The sequence below is a fragment of the Panulirus ornatus genome, chromosome 37 (assembly GCF_036320965.1).
Source record: "Panulirus ornatus isolate Po-2019 chromosome 37, ASM3632096v1, whole genome shotgun sequence".
Classification (NCBI taxonomy): domain Eukaryota; kingdom Metazoa; phylum Arthropoda; class Malacostraca; order Decapoda; family Palinuridae; genus Panulirus; species Panulirus ornatus.
This window is the reverse complement of record NC_092260.1, coordinates 6,181,068-6,201,550: the sequence shown is the minus strand read 5'-3', so window position 1 is coordinate 6,201,550 and position 20,483 is coordinate 6,181,068. Positions and strand designations below refer to the sequence as shown.

Below are 20,483 nucleotides of genomic sequence, written 5' to 3'. Positions count from 1 at the left end.
TTAGTGGAATGTTAAGAAGCTGATAGAGGAAAGCCAAGAAAGAGGAGATAAAGATTTTGGAAGAAGGTTAAGTGAAAAGTTCTGGGATAACAAGAAATTATACTGGAAGGAGTTGAAAAAGGAAAGAGGTGGATGAAAGAGTGGAAATGTTAATGTGAAAAGTAAGGAAGGTAGAAGAGAAAAGAAGATGGAAAGAGTATTTTGCAAAGAAATGATGAATGTGGGAGAAGGGGAGGCAGCAGTTATTACATGCATGGGTATGGAGGAGGGAAGGAAGAGGATACAAGTGCAGGGGCTTGTAGCAAAGAGGGAGGTAAGAAGGGTAATTCTGAGGCTGAAGGTAGGAAAGATGTGGATGGGATTATCGCTGAAATGCTCAAGTATGGAGAGAAAGCTTGATAGAATGGATGCATCTGATATGTAATTTAGCATGGAAAGAGAAGGTTATACCTGAGGACTGAGTGAAACTGTTATTGTTCCTTTATTCAAAGGAAAAGGTGCGAAGGATGTATGTAGCAATGATAGGGAAATAAGTCTTTTAAGTACGCTAGGAAAAGTGTATGCAAGAATGTTGATTGATAGAGTGATGGAAGTGACTGAATGGAGAATAAGTGAAGTGCAAGGGGGTTTTATGTGTGGATCAGATTTTTGTAGTAAAGATGACTGTGGAAACGTATATAGCAAAAGGCAAGAAGTTGTATGCAGCTTTTGTGGGTCTGGAGAAAGCATATCAAGAGTTGAGTGGAATGCTTAATGGGATGTGTTCAGGATATATGGTACAGGGGGACAAGTGCTTGATGGTGTGAAAACCCTCTGTAGAGGAGCAAATGCATGTGTAACAGTGGATGGAGAGCTGAGCAAAAGTGTTGGAATGCATGTTAGTGTGAGACAGGGCTATATGATGTTACATGGCTTTTGAATATATGTATGTACAGGAGGGTGAGAGGCATGCAAGGAATAGAGTGAATTGGAATGAACTGGTATACTGGGTTGATGTGCTGTCAGTGGACTGGACCAGGGCATGTAAAGTGTCTGGGGTAAACCATGGAAAGGTCTGTGGGGCCTGGATGTGGATAGGGGGCTGTGGTTTTGGTGCATTACACATGACACCTAGAGACTGACTGTGAACGAATGTGGTCTTTTTTTGTCTGTTTTATTGGCTCTACCTCACTGAAGTGGGGGGTAGCAACACTGTTTCCTGTGGGGCAGGATATCAACAGGAATGGATGAAAGCAAGCAAGTTTGAATATGTAATTGTGTGTATATATGTATAGGGTGGGGGAGGGGGGCGAAAGTTCTGGGAGCATTGAAAAATGTGTGGAAGTCGAGAACGTTATCTTGGAAAGCAACAATGGGTATGTTTGAAGGAATAGAGGTTCCAACAATGTTAAATGGTTGCGAGGTGTGGGTTGTAGGTAGAGTTGTGCAGAGGAGGGTGGATGGGCTGGAAATGAGATGTTTGAGGACAATATGTGGTTTGAGGTGGTTTGATCGATTAAGTAATAATAGGGTAAGAGAGATGTGTGGTAATAAAAAGAGTGTGGTTCAGAGAGCAGAAGAGGTGTTTTGAAATGGTTTGGTCACATGGAGAGAATGAGTTAGGAAAGATTGACCAAGAGGATATATGTGTCAAAGGTGGAGGGAACGAGAAGTGGGAGACCACATAGGAGGTGGAAAGATGGAGTGAAAAAGATTTTGAGTGATTTGGGCCTGAGTATGCAGGAGGATGAAGGGCATACAAGGGATGGAGTGAATTGGAATGATGTGGTATACGGGGGTCGACATGCTGTCAGTGGATTAAACCAGGGCATGTGAAGTGTCTGGGGTAAACTATGGAAAGTTCTGTGGGGCTTGGATGTGGAAAGGGAGCTGTGGTTTCGGTGCATTATACATGACAGCTAGAGACTGAGTGTGAACAAATGTGGCCTTTGTTGTCTTTTCCTAACGCTACCTCGTGCACATGCAGGAGGAGGGTGTTGTCATTTCACATGTGGTGGGATGGTGACGGGAATGATTAAGGGCAGACAGTATGAGTTATTTACATGTGTATATATGTATATGTCTGTGTGTGTATATATATGTATACGTTGAGATGTATAGGTATGTATATGTGCATGTGTGGACGTGTATGTATATACATGTGTATGTGGGTGGGTTGGGCCATTTTTTTCGTCTGTTTCCTTGCGCTACCTTGATAATGCGGGAGACAGCGACAAAGCATGATTAAAGAAAATAAGTATATATGTATATGCCTGTTTATGTGTATGTAAGTACAGTAGGGTTGAGGGTCAAGTCAATTGGGAGGTGAGTTTGAATGGAGAAAAACTGGAGGAAGTGAAGTGTTTTAGATATCTGGGAGTGGATCTGTCAGCGGATGGAACCATGGAAGCGGAAGTGGATCATAGGGTGGGGAAGGGGGCGAAAATTTTGGGAGCCTTGAAAAATGTGTGGAAGTTGAGAACATTATCCCGGAAAGCAAAAATGGGTATGTTTGAAGGAATAGTAGTTCCAACAATGTTGTATGGTTGCGAGGCGTGGGCTATGGATAGAGTTGTGCGCAGGAGGATGGATGTGCTGGAAATGAGATGTTTGAGGACAATGTGTGGTGTGAGGTGGTTTGATCGAGTAAGTAACGTAAGGGTAAGAGAGATGTGTGGAAATAAAAAGAGCGTGGTTGAGAGAGCAGAAGAGGGTGTTTTGAAATGGTTTGGGCACATGGAGAGAATGAGTGAAGAAAGATTGACCAAGAGGATATATGTGTCGGAGGTGGAGGGAACGAGGAGAAGAGGGAGACCAAATTGGAGGTGGAAAGATGGAGTGAAAAGGATTTTGTGTGATCGGGGCCTGAACATGCAGGAGGGTGAAAGGAGGGCAATGATGATGTGAATATTTATGTATAGGTGCATGTATTGGTGTTTATGTATCTAAAGGGGATGGGAGCGGAGGCTAGAAACCCTCCCCCTTGTATTTTAACTTTATAAAAGGGGAAACAGAAGGAGGAGTCATGCGGGGAGTGCTCATCCTCCTCGAAGACTCTGATTGGGGTATCTAAATGTATGTGGATGGAACCGAGAAAAAAGGAGAGATAGGTAGTATGTTTGAGGAAAGGAACCTGGATGTTTTGGCTTTGAGTGAAACGAAGCTCAAGGGTAAAGGGGAAGATTGGTTTGGGAATGTCGTGGGAGTGAAGTCAAGGGTTGGTGAGGAAACAAGAGCAAAAGAAGGAGTAGCACTACTCCTGAAGCTGGAGTTGTGGGAGTATGTGATAGAGTGTAAGAAAGTAACTCTAGATTGATATGGGTAAAACTGAAAGTGGATGGAGAGAGAGGGATGATTATCGGTGCCTGTGTACATACCTGGTCATGAGAAGAAAGATCATGAGAGGCAAGTGTTTTGGGAGCAGCTGAATGAGAGTGTTAGCAGCTTTGATAGGTGATATGAATGCAAAGGTGAGTAATGTGACAGTTGAAGGTATAATTGGTGTACATGGGGTGTTCAGTGTTGTAAATGGAAATGGTGAAGAGCTTGTAGATATGTGTGGTGAAAAAGGACTGGTGATTGGGAATACCTGGTTTAAAGAGATGGCCAGAGAATGTTATTGGATTACATGATAATTGATAGGTGTGCAAAAGAGACTTTTGGATGTTAATGTGCTGAGAGGGGCAACTGGAGGGATGTCTAATCATTATCTTGTGGAGGTGAAGGTGAAGCTATGTAGAGGTTTTCAGAAAAGAAGAGAGAATGTTGGGGTGAAGAGAGTGGTGAGAGTAAGTGAGCTTGGAAAGGAGACTTGTGTGAGGAAGTACCAGAAGAGATTGAGTGCAGAATGGAAAAAGGTGAGAACAAATTATGTAAGGAGAGTGGGGGAGGAATGGGATGTATTTAGGGAAGCATTGATGACGCGCAGAAGATGCCTGTGGCATGAGAAGCGTGGGAGGTGGGCAGATTAGAAAGGGTAGTGAGTGGTGTGATGAAGAAGTAAGATTATTTGCAGGGAAATAGTGCAAATAACTGGGAGATGTATAAAAGAAAGATGCAAGAGGTCAAGAGAAAGGTGCAAGAGGAGAAAAAGGACAAATGAGGGTTGGGGTGAGAGAGTATCATTAAATTTCAGGGAAAATAAAAAGGGGGCATATGGGGAGGTAATAACAAGTAGTAGTGAAGTGAGAGGGAGATGGAGTGAGTATTTTGAAGGTTTGTTGATTGTGTTTGATGTTAAAGTGGCAGATATAGGGTGTTTTGGTCAAGGTGGTGTGTGAAGTGAGAGGGTCAGGGAGAATGATTTGGTAAAGAGAGAAGAGGTAGTGAAAGCTTTGTGGAAGATGAAAGGTGGCAAGGCGAAGGGGTTTGGATGGTATTGGAGTTGAATGTATCAAAAAATCGGGTAACTGTTGTTGACTGGTTGGTAAGGATATTCAGTGTATGTATGGTTCTTGGTGAAGTGCCTGAGGATTGGCGGAATGCATGCATAGTGCCAGTGTACAAAAGCAAAGAGGATAAAGGTGAGTGTTCAAATTACAGAGGTATAAGTTTGTTGAGTATTCCTGGGAATTTACATGGGAGGGTATTGATTGAGAGGGTAAAGGCATGTACAGAACATCAGATTGGGGAAGAGCAATGTGGTTTCAGAAGTGGTAGAGGATGTGTAGATCAGGTGTTTGCTTTGAAGAATGTACATGAGAAATACTTAGAAAAACAGATGGATTTGTATGTAGCATTTATGGATCTGGAGATGCTTTGTGGAAGGTGTTAAGAATGTATGGTGTTGGAGGTAAGTTGCTAGAAGCAGTGAAAAGTTTTTACCAAAGATGTTAGGCATGTGTGCGGGTAGGAAGAGAGGAAAGTGATTGGTTCCCAGTGAATGTCAGTTTACGGCAGGGGTGCATGATGTCTCCATTGTTGTTTAATTTGTTTATGTATGGGTTTGTTAGGGAGGTGAATACAAGAGTTTTGGAGAGAGGGACAAGTATGCAGTCTGTTGTGGATGAGAGGGCTTGGGAAGTGAGTCAGTTGTTGCTTGCTGATGATACAGCGTTGGTGACTGATTTGGGTGAGAAACTGCAGACGTTGGTGACTGAGTTTGGTAAAGTGTGTGAAAGAAGAAAGCTGAGAGTAAATGTGTATTAAGAGCAAAGTACCAACCTTATACCTCAAATTTCTCTTTCACTAGCAGCTTTACTTCTTTGACCAATCGTTTACCAACCACTCATTACCCTTTCTAACCTGGTAGCCATCCACCTTACGTATGCCACATGCATCTCTTGTACATGTTTGCACTGCTTTCCTAAACACCTCCCATCCCTCATCCATTTCCCAAGCTCCATTTTCTCTAACCTTTTGCCATTCTACTCTCAGTCTCTCCTGGTATTTCTTCAGACAGGTCTCTTTTTCAAGATCACATACTTTTGCTACTCTCTTCTTACCCATAATGTTTCCTCCCTAAAACCTCTACAAATCTTCTCCCATGTCTCCATAAGGTAGTGATCAGACATCCCATGAGCTGCTCTTAACGCATTTACATCCAAAGGTCGCTCTTTTTTATTGCAATCAACTATTATGTAATCCATTGATACCCACTGACCATCTTTCCCTGCTCATGCACATATTATATACTTTTGCTCGTCCCTCTTTTATAATAAACAAGGTATTCCCAGTCACCAGGACTTTTCCAGCACTTAACTTGGCAAGCGATTTACTATTTCCATTCACATTATTGAATACTCTGTACCACCTTAGATATACCCTGATATTCCATATTGTTCTGCTTTGCATTTCTATCTCCTTTTGGTAATTCCTGGTCTCTTGCCTCAAAACTGCCGACACTTTCACTCAGCTGCTCCCAAAACACTTGCCTCTTATCACCACTCTTCTCATGGCCAGGTGTATAAGCACTAATAATCACCCATATCTTGCAATCTTCTTCCATTTTTATCCTAATCAATCTGGAGCTCACTCCCTTACACTCCTTCATACACCCACAACTGCTTCAGCAGCACTGCTAACCCTTCCGTAGCTTTTGCACTCAGAACAGCCCCAGGCATTACTTCTAAGACATTTCCAAACCATCCTTCCTCTTGAGCTTTGTTTCATTCAGAGCGAGAACGTAGAGGTTTGTTTCCTCAAACATGCTTCCTAACTCACCTTTTTCCTCATCTTTGTTTCATCAATACACATACATGCACTCTGGCCTTAGCCTTCAAGGTGCATGAGCACTCCTCACTTCGCTCTTTTTTTGTGTTTTGTCTTTTAGAAATTGAAATACAGGAAAGGACGTGGGCTCCATCAGTAGTAGCTCCCCATCACCATCCTCTCCTGCCCTATTTAGTTGCAACATGTAGGGAATACGGAAGTAGAATTCTTTCTCCCTGTTTCCAGAGATTTATTTATGTTTCTTATACTGTGTTGCTTTCTCCTGCATTAGCGAGGTAGTGCAGGGAAACAGATGAAAGAATGGCCCAACCCACCCACATACACATGTATATACATAAATGCCCGCATACGCACATATACCTATACATTTCAACGTATACATACATATACATACACAGACATAAACATGCATCACATGTACATGTTCATGCATGATGCTTTCATCCATTCCCGTTGCCACCTTGCCACACATGAAATGACACCCCGCTCCCTCCCCAGACATGCGAGTTAGTGCTAGGGAAGACAACAAAGGCCACTTTTTTCACTCAGTCTCTAGATGTCGTGTAATGCACCGAAACCACGGCTCCCTTTCCACGTCCAGGTCCCACAAAACGTTCTATGGTTTACCCCAGGTGCTTCACATTCCCTGGTTCAATCCATTGACAGCAGTCAACCCGGTGTACCACATCGCTTCAATTCACTCTATTCCTTGCATACCTTTCACCCTCCTGTATGTTCAGCACCTGATCGCTCAAAATCTTTTTCACTTCATCCTTCCACATCCTATTTGGTCTCCCACTTCTCGTTCCCTCCACCTCTGACACATATATCCTCTTGGTCAATCTTTCCCCACTCATTCTCTCCATGTGACCAAACCATTTCAATACACCCTCTTCTGCTCTCTCAACCACACTCTTTTTATTACCACACATCTCTCTTACCCTTTAATTACTTACTCGATCAAATTACCTCACACCACATATTGTCCTCAAACATCCTATTTCCTACACATATGCCCTCCTCCGCACAAACCTATCTATAGCCCATGCCTTGCAACCATATAACTTCAAACATATCCATTTTTGCTCCGAGATAATGTTCTCGCCTTCCACACATTCTTGAATGCTTCCAGAACCTTCAACCTCTCCTCCACCCTGTGACTCACTTCTACTTCCATAGTTCCATCCGCAGCTAAATCCACTCCCAGATATCTTAAACACTTCACTTTCTCCAGTTTCTCTCCATTCAAACATACCTCCCCATAAACTTTTTCCCCAACCCTACTGAACCTAATAACCTTGCTCTTATTCGCATTTACTCTCAGCTTTCTTCTTTCACACACTTTACCAAACTCAGTCTTCAACTTCTACAATTTCTCACCCAACTCGTCCACCAGTGCTGTATCAACAGTGAACAACAATTGACTCACTTTCCAAGCCCTCTCATCCACAATAGACTACATACTTGCCCCTCTTTTCAAAACTCTTCCATTCACCTCCCTAACCACCCAATCCATAAACAAATTAAACAACCATGGAGACATCACGCACCCCTGCCGTAAACCAACATTTACTGGGAACGATCACTTTCCTCTCTTCCTACTTGCACACATGCCTACATCCTCGATAGAAACATTTCACTGCTTCTAGCAACTTACCTCTCACACCATATTCTCTTAATACCTTCCACAGAGCATGTCTATCAACTCTTATCATATTGCTTTTCTAGATCCATAAATGCTACATACAAATCCATCTGTTTTTCTAAGTCTTTCTCGCATACATTTTTCAAAGCAAACTCCTGATCCACACATCCTCTAACTTCTGAAACCACACTGCACTTCCCCAATCTGATGCTCTGTACATGCCTTTACCCTCTCAATCAATACCCTGCCATATAATTTCCTATTGATACTTAAACTTATACCTCTATAATTTGAACACTCACCTTTATCCCCTTTCCCTATTTCTTTTATACATCTCCCAATCATTTGCACTATTTCCTTGCAAAAATCGTCCAAATGCACCTCTGTTCTCTTTCACTATCAATCTTACTTCTTGATCCCACCACTCACTACCCTTTCTAATCTGCCCACCTCCCACCTTTCTCATGCCACAAGTATTTTTTTCGCAAGCCATCATTGCTTCCCTAAATACATCCCATTCCTCCCCCATTCCCCTTACGTCATTTGCTCTTACCTTTTTCCATTCTAAAATAAATCTCTTCTGGTGCTTCCTCACACAAGTCTCCTTTTCAAGCTCACTTACTCTCACCACTCTCATCACCCCAGCATTCTTTCTTCTTTTCTGAAAACCTCTTCAAATCTTCAACTTTGCCTCCATGAGATAATGATCAGACATCCTTCCAGATGCCTCTCTCAAGACATTAACATCCAAAAGTCTCTCTTTCACACGCCTATCACTTAACATGTAATCCAGTTATGCTCTGGCCATCTCTCCTACTTACACATGTATACTTATATATATATTTTTTTTTTATTATACTTTGTCGCTGTCTCCCGCGTTTGCGAGGTAGCGCAAGGAAACAGACGAAAGAAATGGCCCACCCCCCCCCCCCATACACATGTATATACATACGTCCACACACGCAAATATACATACCTACACAGCTTTCCATGGTTTACCCCAGACGCTTCACATGTCTTGCTTCAATCCACTGACAGCATGTCAACCCCGGTATACCACATCGCTCCAATTCACTCTATTCCTTGCCCTCCTTTCACCCTCCTGCATGTTCAGGCCCCGATCACACAAAATCTTTTTCACTCCATCTTTCCACCTCCAATTTGGTCTCCCTCTTCTCCTTGTTCCCTCCACCTCCGACACATATATCCTCTTGGTCAATCTTTCCTCACTCATCCTCTCCATGTGCCCAAACCACTTCAAAACACCCTCTTCTGCTCTCTCAACCACGCTCTTTTTATTTCCACACATCTCTCTTACCCTTACGTTACTCACTCGATCAAACCACCTCACACCACACATTGTCCTCAAACATCTCATTTCCAGCACATCCATCCTCCTGCGCACAACTCTATCCATAGCCCACGCCTCGCAACCATACAACATTGTTGGAACCACTATTCCTTCAAACATACCCATTTTTGCTTTCCGAGATAATGTTCTCGACTTCCACACATTTTTCAAGGCTCCCAGGATTTTCGCCCCCTCCCCCACCCTATGATCCACTTCCGCTTCCATGGTTCCATCTGCTGCCAGATCCACTCCCAGATATCTAAAACACTTCACTTCCTCCAGTTTTTCTCCATTCAAACTCACCTCCCAATTGACTTGACCCTCAACCCTACTGTACCTAATAACCTTGCTCTTATTTACATTTACTCTTAACTTTCTTCTTCCACACACTTTTCCAAACTCAGTCACCAGCTTCTGCAGTTTCTCACATGAATCAGCCACCAGCGCTGTATCATCAGCGAACAACAACTGACTCACTTCCCAAGCTCTCTCATCCCCAACAGACTTCATACTTGCCCCTCTTTCCAAAACTCTTGCATTTACCTCCCTAACAACCCCATCCATAAACAAATTAAACAACCATGGAGACATCACACACCCCTGCCGCAAACCTACATTCACTGAGAACCAATCACTTTCCTCTCTTCCTACACGTACACATGCCTTACATCCTCGATAAAAACTTTTCACTGCTTCTAACAACTTTCCTCCCACACCATATATTCTTAATACCTTCCACAGAGCATCTCTATCAACTCTATCATATGCCTTCTCCAGATCCATAAATGCTACATACAAATCCATTTGCTTTTCTAAGTATTTCTCACATACATTCTTCAAAGCAAACACCTGATCCACACATCCTCTACCACTTCTGAAACCACACTGCTCTTCCCCAATCTGATGCTCTGTACATGCCTTCACCCTCTCAATCAATACCCTCCCATATAATTTACCAGGAATACTCAACAAACTTAGACCTCTGTAATTTGAGCACTCACTCTTATCCCCTTTGCCTTTGTACAGTGGCACTATGCACGCATTCCGCCAATCCTCAGGCACCTCACCATGAGTCATACATACATTAAATAACCTTACCAACCAGTCAACAATACAGTCACCCCCTTTTTTAATAAATTCCACTGCAATACCATCCAAACCTGCTGCCTTGCTGGCTTTCATCTTCCGCAAAGCTTTCACTACCTCTTCTCTGTTTACCAAATCATTTTCCCTAACCCTCTCACTTTGCACACCACCTCGACCAAAACACCCTATATCTGCCACTCTATCATCAAACACATTCAACAAACCTTCAAAATACTCACTCCATCTCCTCTCACATCACCACTACTTGTTATCACCTCCCCATTTGCGCCCTTCACTGAAGTTCCCATTTGCTCCCTTGTCTTACGCACTTTATTTACCTCCTTCCAGAACATCTTTTTATTCTCCCTAAAATTTAATGATACTCTCTCACCCCAACTCTCATTTGCCCTTTTTTTCACCTCTTGCACCTTTCTCTTGACCTCTGTCTCTTTCTTTTATACATCTCCCACTCAATTGCATTTTTTCCCTGCAAAAATCGTCCAAATGCCTCTCTCTTCTCTTTCACTAATACTCTTACTTCTTCATCCCACCACTCACTACCCTTTCTAATCAACCCACCTCCCACTCTTCTCATGCCACAAGCATCTTTTGCGCAATCCATCACTGATTCCCTAAATACATCCCATTCCTCCCCCACTCCCCTTACTTCCATTGTTCTCACCTTTTTCCATTCTGTACTCAGTCTCTCCTGGTACTTCCTCACACAGGTCTCCTTCTCAAGCTCACTTACTCTCACCACCCTCTTCACCCCAACATTCACTTATACTTATATATATCTCTCTTTTTAAGCCAGGTATTCCCAATCACCAGTCTTTTTTCAGCACACAAATCTACAAGCTCTCCACCATTTCCCTTTACAACACTGAACACCCCATGTATGCCAATTATACCATCACTGCCACATTGCTCACCTTTGCATTCAAGTCACCAATCACTATTACCCAGGTCGCGTGTATCAAAGCTGCTAACACACTCACTCATCTGCTCCCAAAACACTTGCCTCTCATGATCTTTCTTCACATGCCCAGGTGCATAGGCACCAATAATCACCCATCTCTCTCCATCCACTTTCAGTTTTACCCATATTAATCTAGAGTTTACTTTCTTCACTATATCACATACTCCCACGACTGCTTCAGGAGTAGTGCTACTCCTTCCTTTGCTCATGTCCTCTCATCAACCCTTGACTTTACTCCCAAAACATTCCCAAACCACTTTTCCCCTTTACCTTTGAGCTTCGTTTCACTCAGAGCCAAAACATCAAGGTTCCTTTCCTCACACACCTTGGCTACATCCACACACATTTAGACACCCCAATCTGAGCCTTTGAGGAGGATGAGCACTCCCTGCATGATTCCTTCTGTTTCCCCTTTTATGAAGTTAAAATATAAGGAGGGGAGGGTTTCTAGCCCTCCACTCCCGTCCCCTTTAGTCACCTTCCATGACACATGGGGAATGCATTGGTAGTATTGTTTCTCACCTGTATCCAGAGATATATATATTTTTATTATACTTTGCCGCTGTTTCCGATGTTAGGGAGGTAGCGCAAGGAAACAGACGAAAGAATGGCCATACCCACCTGCATTCACTCACGCACATATACGTACGTATACATTTTTACATATACATACATATACATACACAGACATATACATATATACACATGTACATATACATACGTGCTGCCTTCATCCATTTCCGCCGCCACACCACCACACATGAAATGGCACCCCCTCCCCCCGCATGTGTGCGAGGTAGCACTAGAAAAAGACAACAAAGGTCACATTCGTTCACACTTGGTCTCAATCTGTCATGTGTAGTGGACCGAAACCACAGTTCCCTTTCCACATCCAGGCCCCACAAACCTTTCCATGGTTTACCCCAGACAATTCACATGTCTTGCTTCAATCCACTGACAGCAAGTCAACCCCGGTATACCACATCGCTCCAATTCACTCTATTCCTTGCCCTCCTTTCACCCTCCTGCATGTTCAGGCCCCGATCACACAAAATCTTTTTCACTCCATCTTTCCACCTCCAATTTGGTCTCCCTCTTCTCCTTGTTCCCTCCACCTCCGACACATATATCCTCTTGGTCAATCTTTCCTCACTCATCCTCTCCATGTGCCCAAACCACTTCAAAACACCCTCTTCTGCTCTCTCAACCACGCTCTTTTTATTTCCACACATCTCTCTTACCCTTACGTTACTCACTCGATCAAACCACCTCACACCACACATTGTCCTCAAACATCTCATTTCCAGCACATCCATCCTCCTGCGCACAACTCTATCCATAGCCCACGCCTCGCAACCATACAACATTGTTGGAACCACTATTCCTTCAAACATACCCATTTTTGCTTTCCGAGATAATGTTCTCGACTTCCACACATTTTTCAAGGCTCCCAGGATTTTCGCCCCCTCCCCCACCCTATGATCCACTTCCGCTTCCATGGTTCCATCTGCTGCCAGATCCACTCCCAGATATCTAAAACACTTCACTTCCTCCAGTTTTTCTCCATTCAAACTCACCTCCCAATTGACTTGACCCTCAACCCTACTGTACCTAATAACCTTGCTCTTATTTACATTTACTCTTAACTTTCTTCTTCCACACACTTTTCCAAACTCAGTCACCAGCTTCTGCAGTTTCTCACATGAATCAGCCACCAGCGCTGTATCATCAGCGAACAACAACTGACTCACTTCCCAAGCTCTCTCATCCCCAACAGACTTCATACTTGCCCCTCTTTCCAAAACTCTTGCATTTACCTCCCTAACAACCCCATCCATAAACAAATTAAACAACCATGGAGACATCACACACCCCTGCCGCAAACCTACATTCACTGAGAACCAATCACTTTCCTCTCTTCCTACACGTACACATGCCTTACATCCTCGATAAAAACTTTTCACTGCTTCTAACAACTTTCCTCCCATACCATATATTCTTAATACCTTCCACAGAGCATCTCTATCAACTCTATCATATGCCTTCTCCAGATCCATAAATGCTACATACAAATCCATTTGCTTTTCTAAGTATTTCTCACATACATTCTTCAAAGCAAACACCTGATCCACACATCCTCTACCACTTCTGAAACCACACTGCTCTTCCCCAATCTGATGCTCTGTACATGCCTTCACCCTCTCAATCAATACCCTCCCATATAATTTACCAGGAATACTCAACAAACTTATACCTCTGTAATTTGAGCACTCACTCTTATCCCCTTTGCCTTTGTACAGTGGCACTATGCACGCATTCCGCCAATCCTCAGGCACCTCACCATGAGTCATACATACATTAAATAACCTTACCAACCAGTCAACAATACAGTCACCCCCTTTTTTAATAAATTCCACTGCAATACCATCCAAACCTGCTGCCTTGCTGGCTTTCATCTTCCGCAAAGCTTTCACTACCTCTTCTCTGTTTACCAAATCATTTTCCCTAACCCTCTCACTTTGCACACCACCTCGACCAAAACACCCTATATCTGCCACTCTATCATCAAACACATTCAACAAACCTTCAAAATACTCACTCCATCTCCTTCTCACATCACCACTACTTGTTATCACCTCCCCATTTGCGCCCTTCACTGAAGTTCCCATTTGCTCCCTTGTCTTACGCACTTTATTTACCTCCTTCCAGAACATCTTTTTATTCTCCCTAAAATTTAATGATACTCTCTCACCCCAACTCTCATTTGCCCTTTTTTTCACCTCTTGCACCTTTCTCTTGACCTCTGTCTCTTTCTTTTATACATCTCCCACTCAATTGCATTTTTTCCCTGCAAAAATCGTCCAAATGCCTCTCTCTTCTCTTTCACTAATACTCTTACTTCTTCATCCCACCACTCACTACCCTTTCTAATCAACCCACCTCCCACTCTTCTCATGCCACAAGCATCTTTTGCGCAATCCATCACTGATTCCCTAAATACATCCCATTCCTCCCCCACTCCCCTTACTTCCATTGTTCTCACCTTTTTCCATTCTGTACTCAGTCTCTCCTGGTACTTCCTCACACAGGTCTCCTTCTCAAGCTCACTTACTCTCACCACCCTCTTCACCCCAACATTCACTTATACTTATATATATCTCTCTTTTTAAGCCAGGTATTCCCAATCACCAGTCTTTTTTCAGCACACAAATCTACAAGCTCTCCACCATTTCCCTTTACAACACTGAACACCCCATGTATGCCAATTATACCATCACTGCCACATTGCTCACCTTTGCATTCAAGTCACCAATCACTATTACCCAGTCGCGTGTATCAAAGCTGCTAACACACTCACTCATCTGCTCCCAAAACACTTGCCTCTCATGATCTTTCTTCACATGCCCAGGTGCATAGGCACCAATAATCACCCATCTCTCTCCATCCACTTTCAGTTTTACCCATATTAATCTAGAGTTTACTTTCTTCACTATATCACATACTCCCACGACTGCTTCAGGAGTAGTGCTACTCCTTCCTTTGCTCATGTCCTCTCATCAACCCTTGACTTTACTCCCAAAACATTCCCAAACCACTTTTCCCCTTTACCTTTGAGCTTCGTTTCACTCAGAGCCAAAACATCAAGGTTCCTTTCCTCACACACCTTGGCTACATCCACACACATTTAGACACCCCAATCTGAGCCTTTGAGGAGGATGAGCACTCCCTGCATGATTCCTTCTGTTTCCCCTTTTATGAAGTTAAAATATAAGGAGGGGAGGGTTTCTAGCCCTCCACTCCCGTCCCCTTTAGTCACCTTCCATGACACATGGGGAATGCATTGGTAGTATTGTTTCTCACCTGTATCCAGAGATATGTATATTTTTATTATACTTTGCCGCTGTTTCCGATGTTAGGGAGGTAGCGCAAGGAAACAGACGAAAGAATGGCCATACCCACCTGCATTCACTCACGCACATATACGTACGTATACATTTTTACATATACATACATATACATACACAGACATATACATATATACACATGTACATATACATACGTGCTGCCTTCATCCATTTCCGCCGCCACACCACCACACATGAAATGGCACCCCCTCCCCCCGCATGTGTGCGAGGTAGCACTAGAAAAAGACAACAAAGGTCACATTCGTTCACACTTGGTCTCAATCTGTCATGTGTAGTGGACCGAAACCACAGTTTCCTTTCCACATCCAGGCCCCACAAACCTTTCCATGGTTTACCCCAGACAATTCACATGCCCTGGTTCAATCCATTGGCAGCACATCGACCCCGGTATACCACATCGTTTCAATTCACTTTATTCCTTGCACGCCTCTCACCCTCCTGTATGTTCAGGCCCTAGTAGCTCAAAATCTTTTTCACTCCATCCTTCCACCTCTAATTTGGTCTACCACTTCTCCTCATTTCCTCCACCTCTGACACATATATCCTCTTTGTGTCAATCTTTCCTCACTCATTCTCTCCATGTGACCAAACCATTTCAATACACCCTCTTCTGCTCTCTCAACCACACTCTTTTTATTACTACACAGCTCTCTTACCTTTAGTTACTTACTTGATCAAACCACCTCACACCACATATTGTCTTCAACCATCTCATTTCCAACACATCCACCCTCTTCCACACAACCCTATCTGTAGCCAGTGCTTCACAACCATATAACATTATTGGAACCACTATGCCTTCAAAGGTACCCTTTTTGCTTTCAGAGATAACGTTCTTGCCTTCCACACATTCATTAATGCTCCCAGAACCTTTGCCCCCTCTCCCACCCTGTGACTCCCTTCCGCTTCCATGGTTCCATCCGCTGCCAAATCCACTCCCAGTTATCTAAAACACTTCACTTCCTCCAGTTTTTTTCCCATTAAAACTTACCTCCCAATTTACTTGTCCCTCAACCCTACTGAACCTAATAACCTTGCTCTTGTTTTCACATTTACTCTCAGCTTTCTTCTTCCACTAACTTTACCAAACTCAGTAACCAACTTTTGCAGTTTCTCACCTGATTCTGCCACCAGTGTTGTATCATCAGCAAACAAATACTAACTTATTTCCCAAGCTCTCTCATCCACAACAGACTGCATACTTGCCCCTTCTCCAATACACTTGCATTCACCTCCCTAGCAACCCTATCCATAAACAAATTAAATAACCATGGAGACATCACGCACCCTTGTTGCAAATCGACATTCATTGGGAACCAATCACTTTCCTCTCTTCCTACTTGCACACATGCCTTACATCCTACATAAAAACTTACACTGCTTCTAGCAACTTTCCTCCCACACCATATATTCTTAATACCTTCCACAGAGCATCTCTGTCATATGCCCTCTCCAGATCTATGAATGCTACAAACAAATCTATCTGTTTTTCTAAGTATTTCTCACACATTCTTCAAAGCAAACACCTACTCCATACATCTCTACCACTTCCCTTCCCCAATCTGATGCTCTGTACATTCCTTCACCCTCTCAATCAGTAGTACCCTCACTTATAATTTCCCAGGAATACTCAACAGACTTTTACCTATGTAATTTGAACACTCACCTTTATCCCATTTGCCTTTGTACAGTGGTACTATGCATGCATTCCGTCAGTCCTCAGGCACTGACATATATTTGCAAGTATATAATTACTCTTCAGCGCTTTATTTAGTGAAAAGTTGTTACTGTAATAAGCAACTGTGGTAACCAAGAAACCCTTAGCAGCTGCACAGATGTCAGGATTTTGGTGGGTTGTTCAAAATAAAGTGCACAGAAATTAGCAGTCGTAAGTTGACTCTTGGCACCTGCTGCGCGAATTATCATATGATGGCTTGAGGCACTTGCTACTTGAATCATCATGACTCGAGGTACCTTCAGTGTGAATTAACATATGACGACTCCTGGCACGTGAATCATCACAAGATTCCCTCCCAGGCACCTGCTTCGTGAATCATTATATGCACTCATGATACCTCCAGGTACATGCAGTGTGAATCATCATGTGATGACTCCAGGCACTTGCCTCGTGAATCACCATATGATGCTTCAGACAACTGCTTCGTGAATTGTCATATGCTGACTCTGGCCATCTCTTATGTGAACCATTATATGATGACTTCAGGTACCTGCTACTTGATTACTACAGGCAACTGCAATGGGAATCATCATATGATTACTCCAGGTACCAGCTTCATCATACAATGGCTCCAGGCATCAAGGGTTAAGTACTGATATTTGTCTAAGAATTTTGATATTTGGTGTAGATCACATTCAGATGAACCTGTTTCTTGAAAAAAAAAGAAGTGAAGGTAGAAATATATCAGTACGACATATATCAAGTAACATACGGTACTGATGATGTGTTGAAATGAGAACATTGTTCATTTGTTCCTGATATTGCCTTTCTAGGATGGGAGAGGCTTTTGGGTAAAAAAGAGGTTGAACAGCAAAGATAGATATGAGAGAAGGAAGATGATGAGGGAAGCAGCAGAGTTTATGTATACGAAGGGCCCTGAGATAGTATGGGTTTACATGAGAAAAGCAGACAACAGGAGGCCTGATTGGCCCAGGACTGAGTTGTCTGGTGAGAGAGAGAGAGAGAGAGAGAGAGAGAGAGAGAGAGAGAGAGAGAGAGAGAGAGAGAGAGAGAGTTTAACTTGACATGTGGTTTAAAGGAATTTCAGTGGACATTTTGTCATACTATTTCAAAGTACTAATACCTATACAGTATAGATTTGACATTTGTAGCTCATAGATAATTTTTCTTTGTCAACAGTCTAAAAACTGTCATCCTCGGAGGGGCGAGTATAATGTTTACAGCACCTTCCAGAGCCATGAACCAGAGTTTGACTATCTTAAATCTTTAGAAATTGAGGAAAAAATCAACAAAATTAGATGGCTGAAGAGGAAAAATCCAGCGCACTTTTTACTGTCTACTAATGGTAAGTTATTTGCTCTTTTGCTGATGATGAGAGGGAGATTTTAATGTACAGGGAACAGGTAATGCAAAGTATTGCTTTAGTACCCATTTGTTGTATTCTGCAAAAATGTAACTCCAACAGACTGCATAGTTTTATGGTATTCTTTTTGTCCATGAAAAAAATAGTAATAACAGTTTGTGTAAAGCCATAATCTATCCCGTTTAGTTAATTGTCTATGAAACACAGTAGGGTGGACAAGAAATGATGAAGATTTTATTAGTGTCATATGGATAAGTGTTATCAGATTAGAAGCTTGAGTATCTTCTTAGTATCATGATGCAGCACATTTTAGTAGTGCTTTATTATAGAAAAGCTCAGGTTATGAATACTGGGATTGTACATGTAAACTGCTGAAAATCATTGTGTATCATATTTCATTTTTGCCTAATTTTCGCACATTACTAATGTGCTGTATTCCTTGCAGTGTAGTTGTCATATTCATCATTAGCAGTACAAAATAATCTATGTTTTGATTTTTTTTTCTGTCTGCCCATTGAACTAAGGCTATTTTATTCCATGGGCTATTTATAGAAGAAAGTTAAGAGTAAATGTGAATAAGAGCAAGGTTATTAGGTACAGTAGGGTTGAGGGTCAAGTCAATTGGGAGGTGAGTTTGAATGGAGAAAAACTGGAGGAAGTGAAGTGTTTTAGATATCTGGGAGTGGATCTGGCAGCGGATGGAACCATGGAAGCGGAAGTGGATCATAGGGTGGGGGAGGGGGCGAAAATTCTGGGAGCCTTGAAGAATGTGTGGAAGTCGAGAACATTATCTCGGAAAGCAAAAATGGGAATGTTTGAAGGAATAGTGGTTCCAACAATGTTGTATGGTTGCGAGGCGTGGGCTATGGATAGAGTTGTGCGCAGGAGGATGGATGTGCTGGAAATGAGATGTTTGAGGACAATGTGTGGTGTGAGGTGGTTTGATCGAGTAAGTAACGTAAGGGTAAGAGAGATGTGTGGAAATAAAAAGAGCGTGGTTGAGAGAGCAGAAGAGGGTGTTTTGAAGTGGTTTGGGCACATGGAGAGAATGAGTGAGGAAAGATTGACCAAGAGGATATATGTGTTGGAGGTGGAGGGAACGAGGAGAAGAGGGAGACCAAATTGGAGGTGGAAAGATGGAGTGAAAAAGATTTTGTGGGATCGGGGCCTGAACATGCAGGAGGGTGAAAGGAGGGCAAGGAATAGAGTGAATTGGAGCGATGTGGTATACCGGGGTTGACGTGCTGTCAGTGGATTGAATCAAGGCATGTGAAGCGTCTGGGTAAACCATGGAAAGCTGTGTAGGTATGTATATTTGCGTGTGTGGACGTATGTATATACATGTGTATGGGGGGGGGGTTGGGCCATTTCTTTCGTCTGTTTCCTTGCGCTACCTCGCAAACGCGGGAGACAGCGACAAAGTATAATAAATATAAAATAATTTATAGCTTAGTTTTAAAAGCTATTTCTTTTTGTTTTGTTTATTGTGGTTTAAAGTTTTATATATGGGGATATGTGCGAGAGTATATTTGCTCTCCATAAAAGTACACGAAGTGTCAGAATATGAAGCATCATCAAATTATAGATTACAAATTATGGCCATGATATACCACTTTTTCCCAATCGGTTTTAACTCCCAACTGATTGACTATGACATCTCAAGATATTTAGTATGTCCCTCAATGTGGCAATTTTCAATAAATTTGATGAAAAAATTTTTGCTATTCAAAAGTTTACCTGAATTTTTTTTAGATTTATTTACATATTACTCATGTGTGGTGAAATTATCTGACTGATGAATGTTCAGGCTGCAACACTGCCAGGCATACAATGCTCCTAAAATGGCATAAACATATATGGAGTAATTCTGATTTGCTGGTTAGGAACAACATCGCTCTGCTATTTATCAGATTACATATTCAGGTTTAATTATTGATTGTGAAAGTAGCTAGTTAGGTTATGGAGGCCAAGAAGTATGCATAAACTGTTTCAAAACTATATACTAAACATCACACATTATATTATTATTATACTTAATCGCCATCTCCCGCATCAATTAGGTAGCACAAGGAAACGAAGGAGGAATGGCCCAGCCCACCCACATACACATGTATATAAATGAATGCCCATACATGCACATATACATACATACATTTCAACGTATGCTTACATGTACATACACAGACATATACGTATATACTCAAGTACATATTCATTCTTTAAAGCAAACACCTGACCTACACATCCTCTACCACTTCTGAAACCACACTGCTCTTCCTCAATC

The 20,483-nt window shown here is 42.4% G+C and overlaps 1 protein-coding gene across 5 annotated transcripts in view; it reads left to right on the top strand.

The window, feature by feature from the left end:
- Positions 1-20,483, top strand: part of tws (protein phosphatase 2 regulatory subunit tws) — a 284,859-nt gene that overhangs the window by 36,957 nt on the left and 227,419 nt on the right. For all 5 annotated transcript variants that reach the window (XR_011715348.1, XM_071683743.1, XM_071683741.1 and 2 more), the window contains one exon: positions 18,016-18,181. Coding sequence is in view for 4 of the 5 variants with exons in the window: in XM_071683743.1 (XP_071539844.1) it covers positions 18,016-18,181 (166 nt within the window). In the remaining variant the exon portion in view is untranslated. The remainder of the gene's footprint in view (positions 1-18,015; positions 18,182-20,483) is intronic.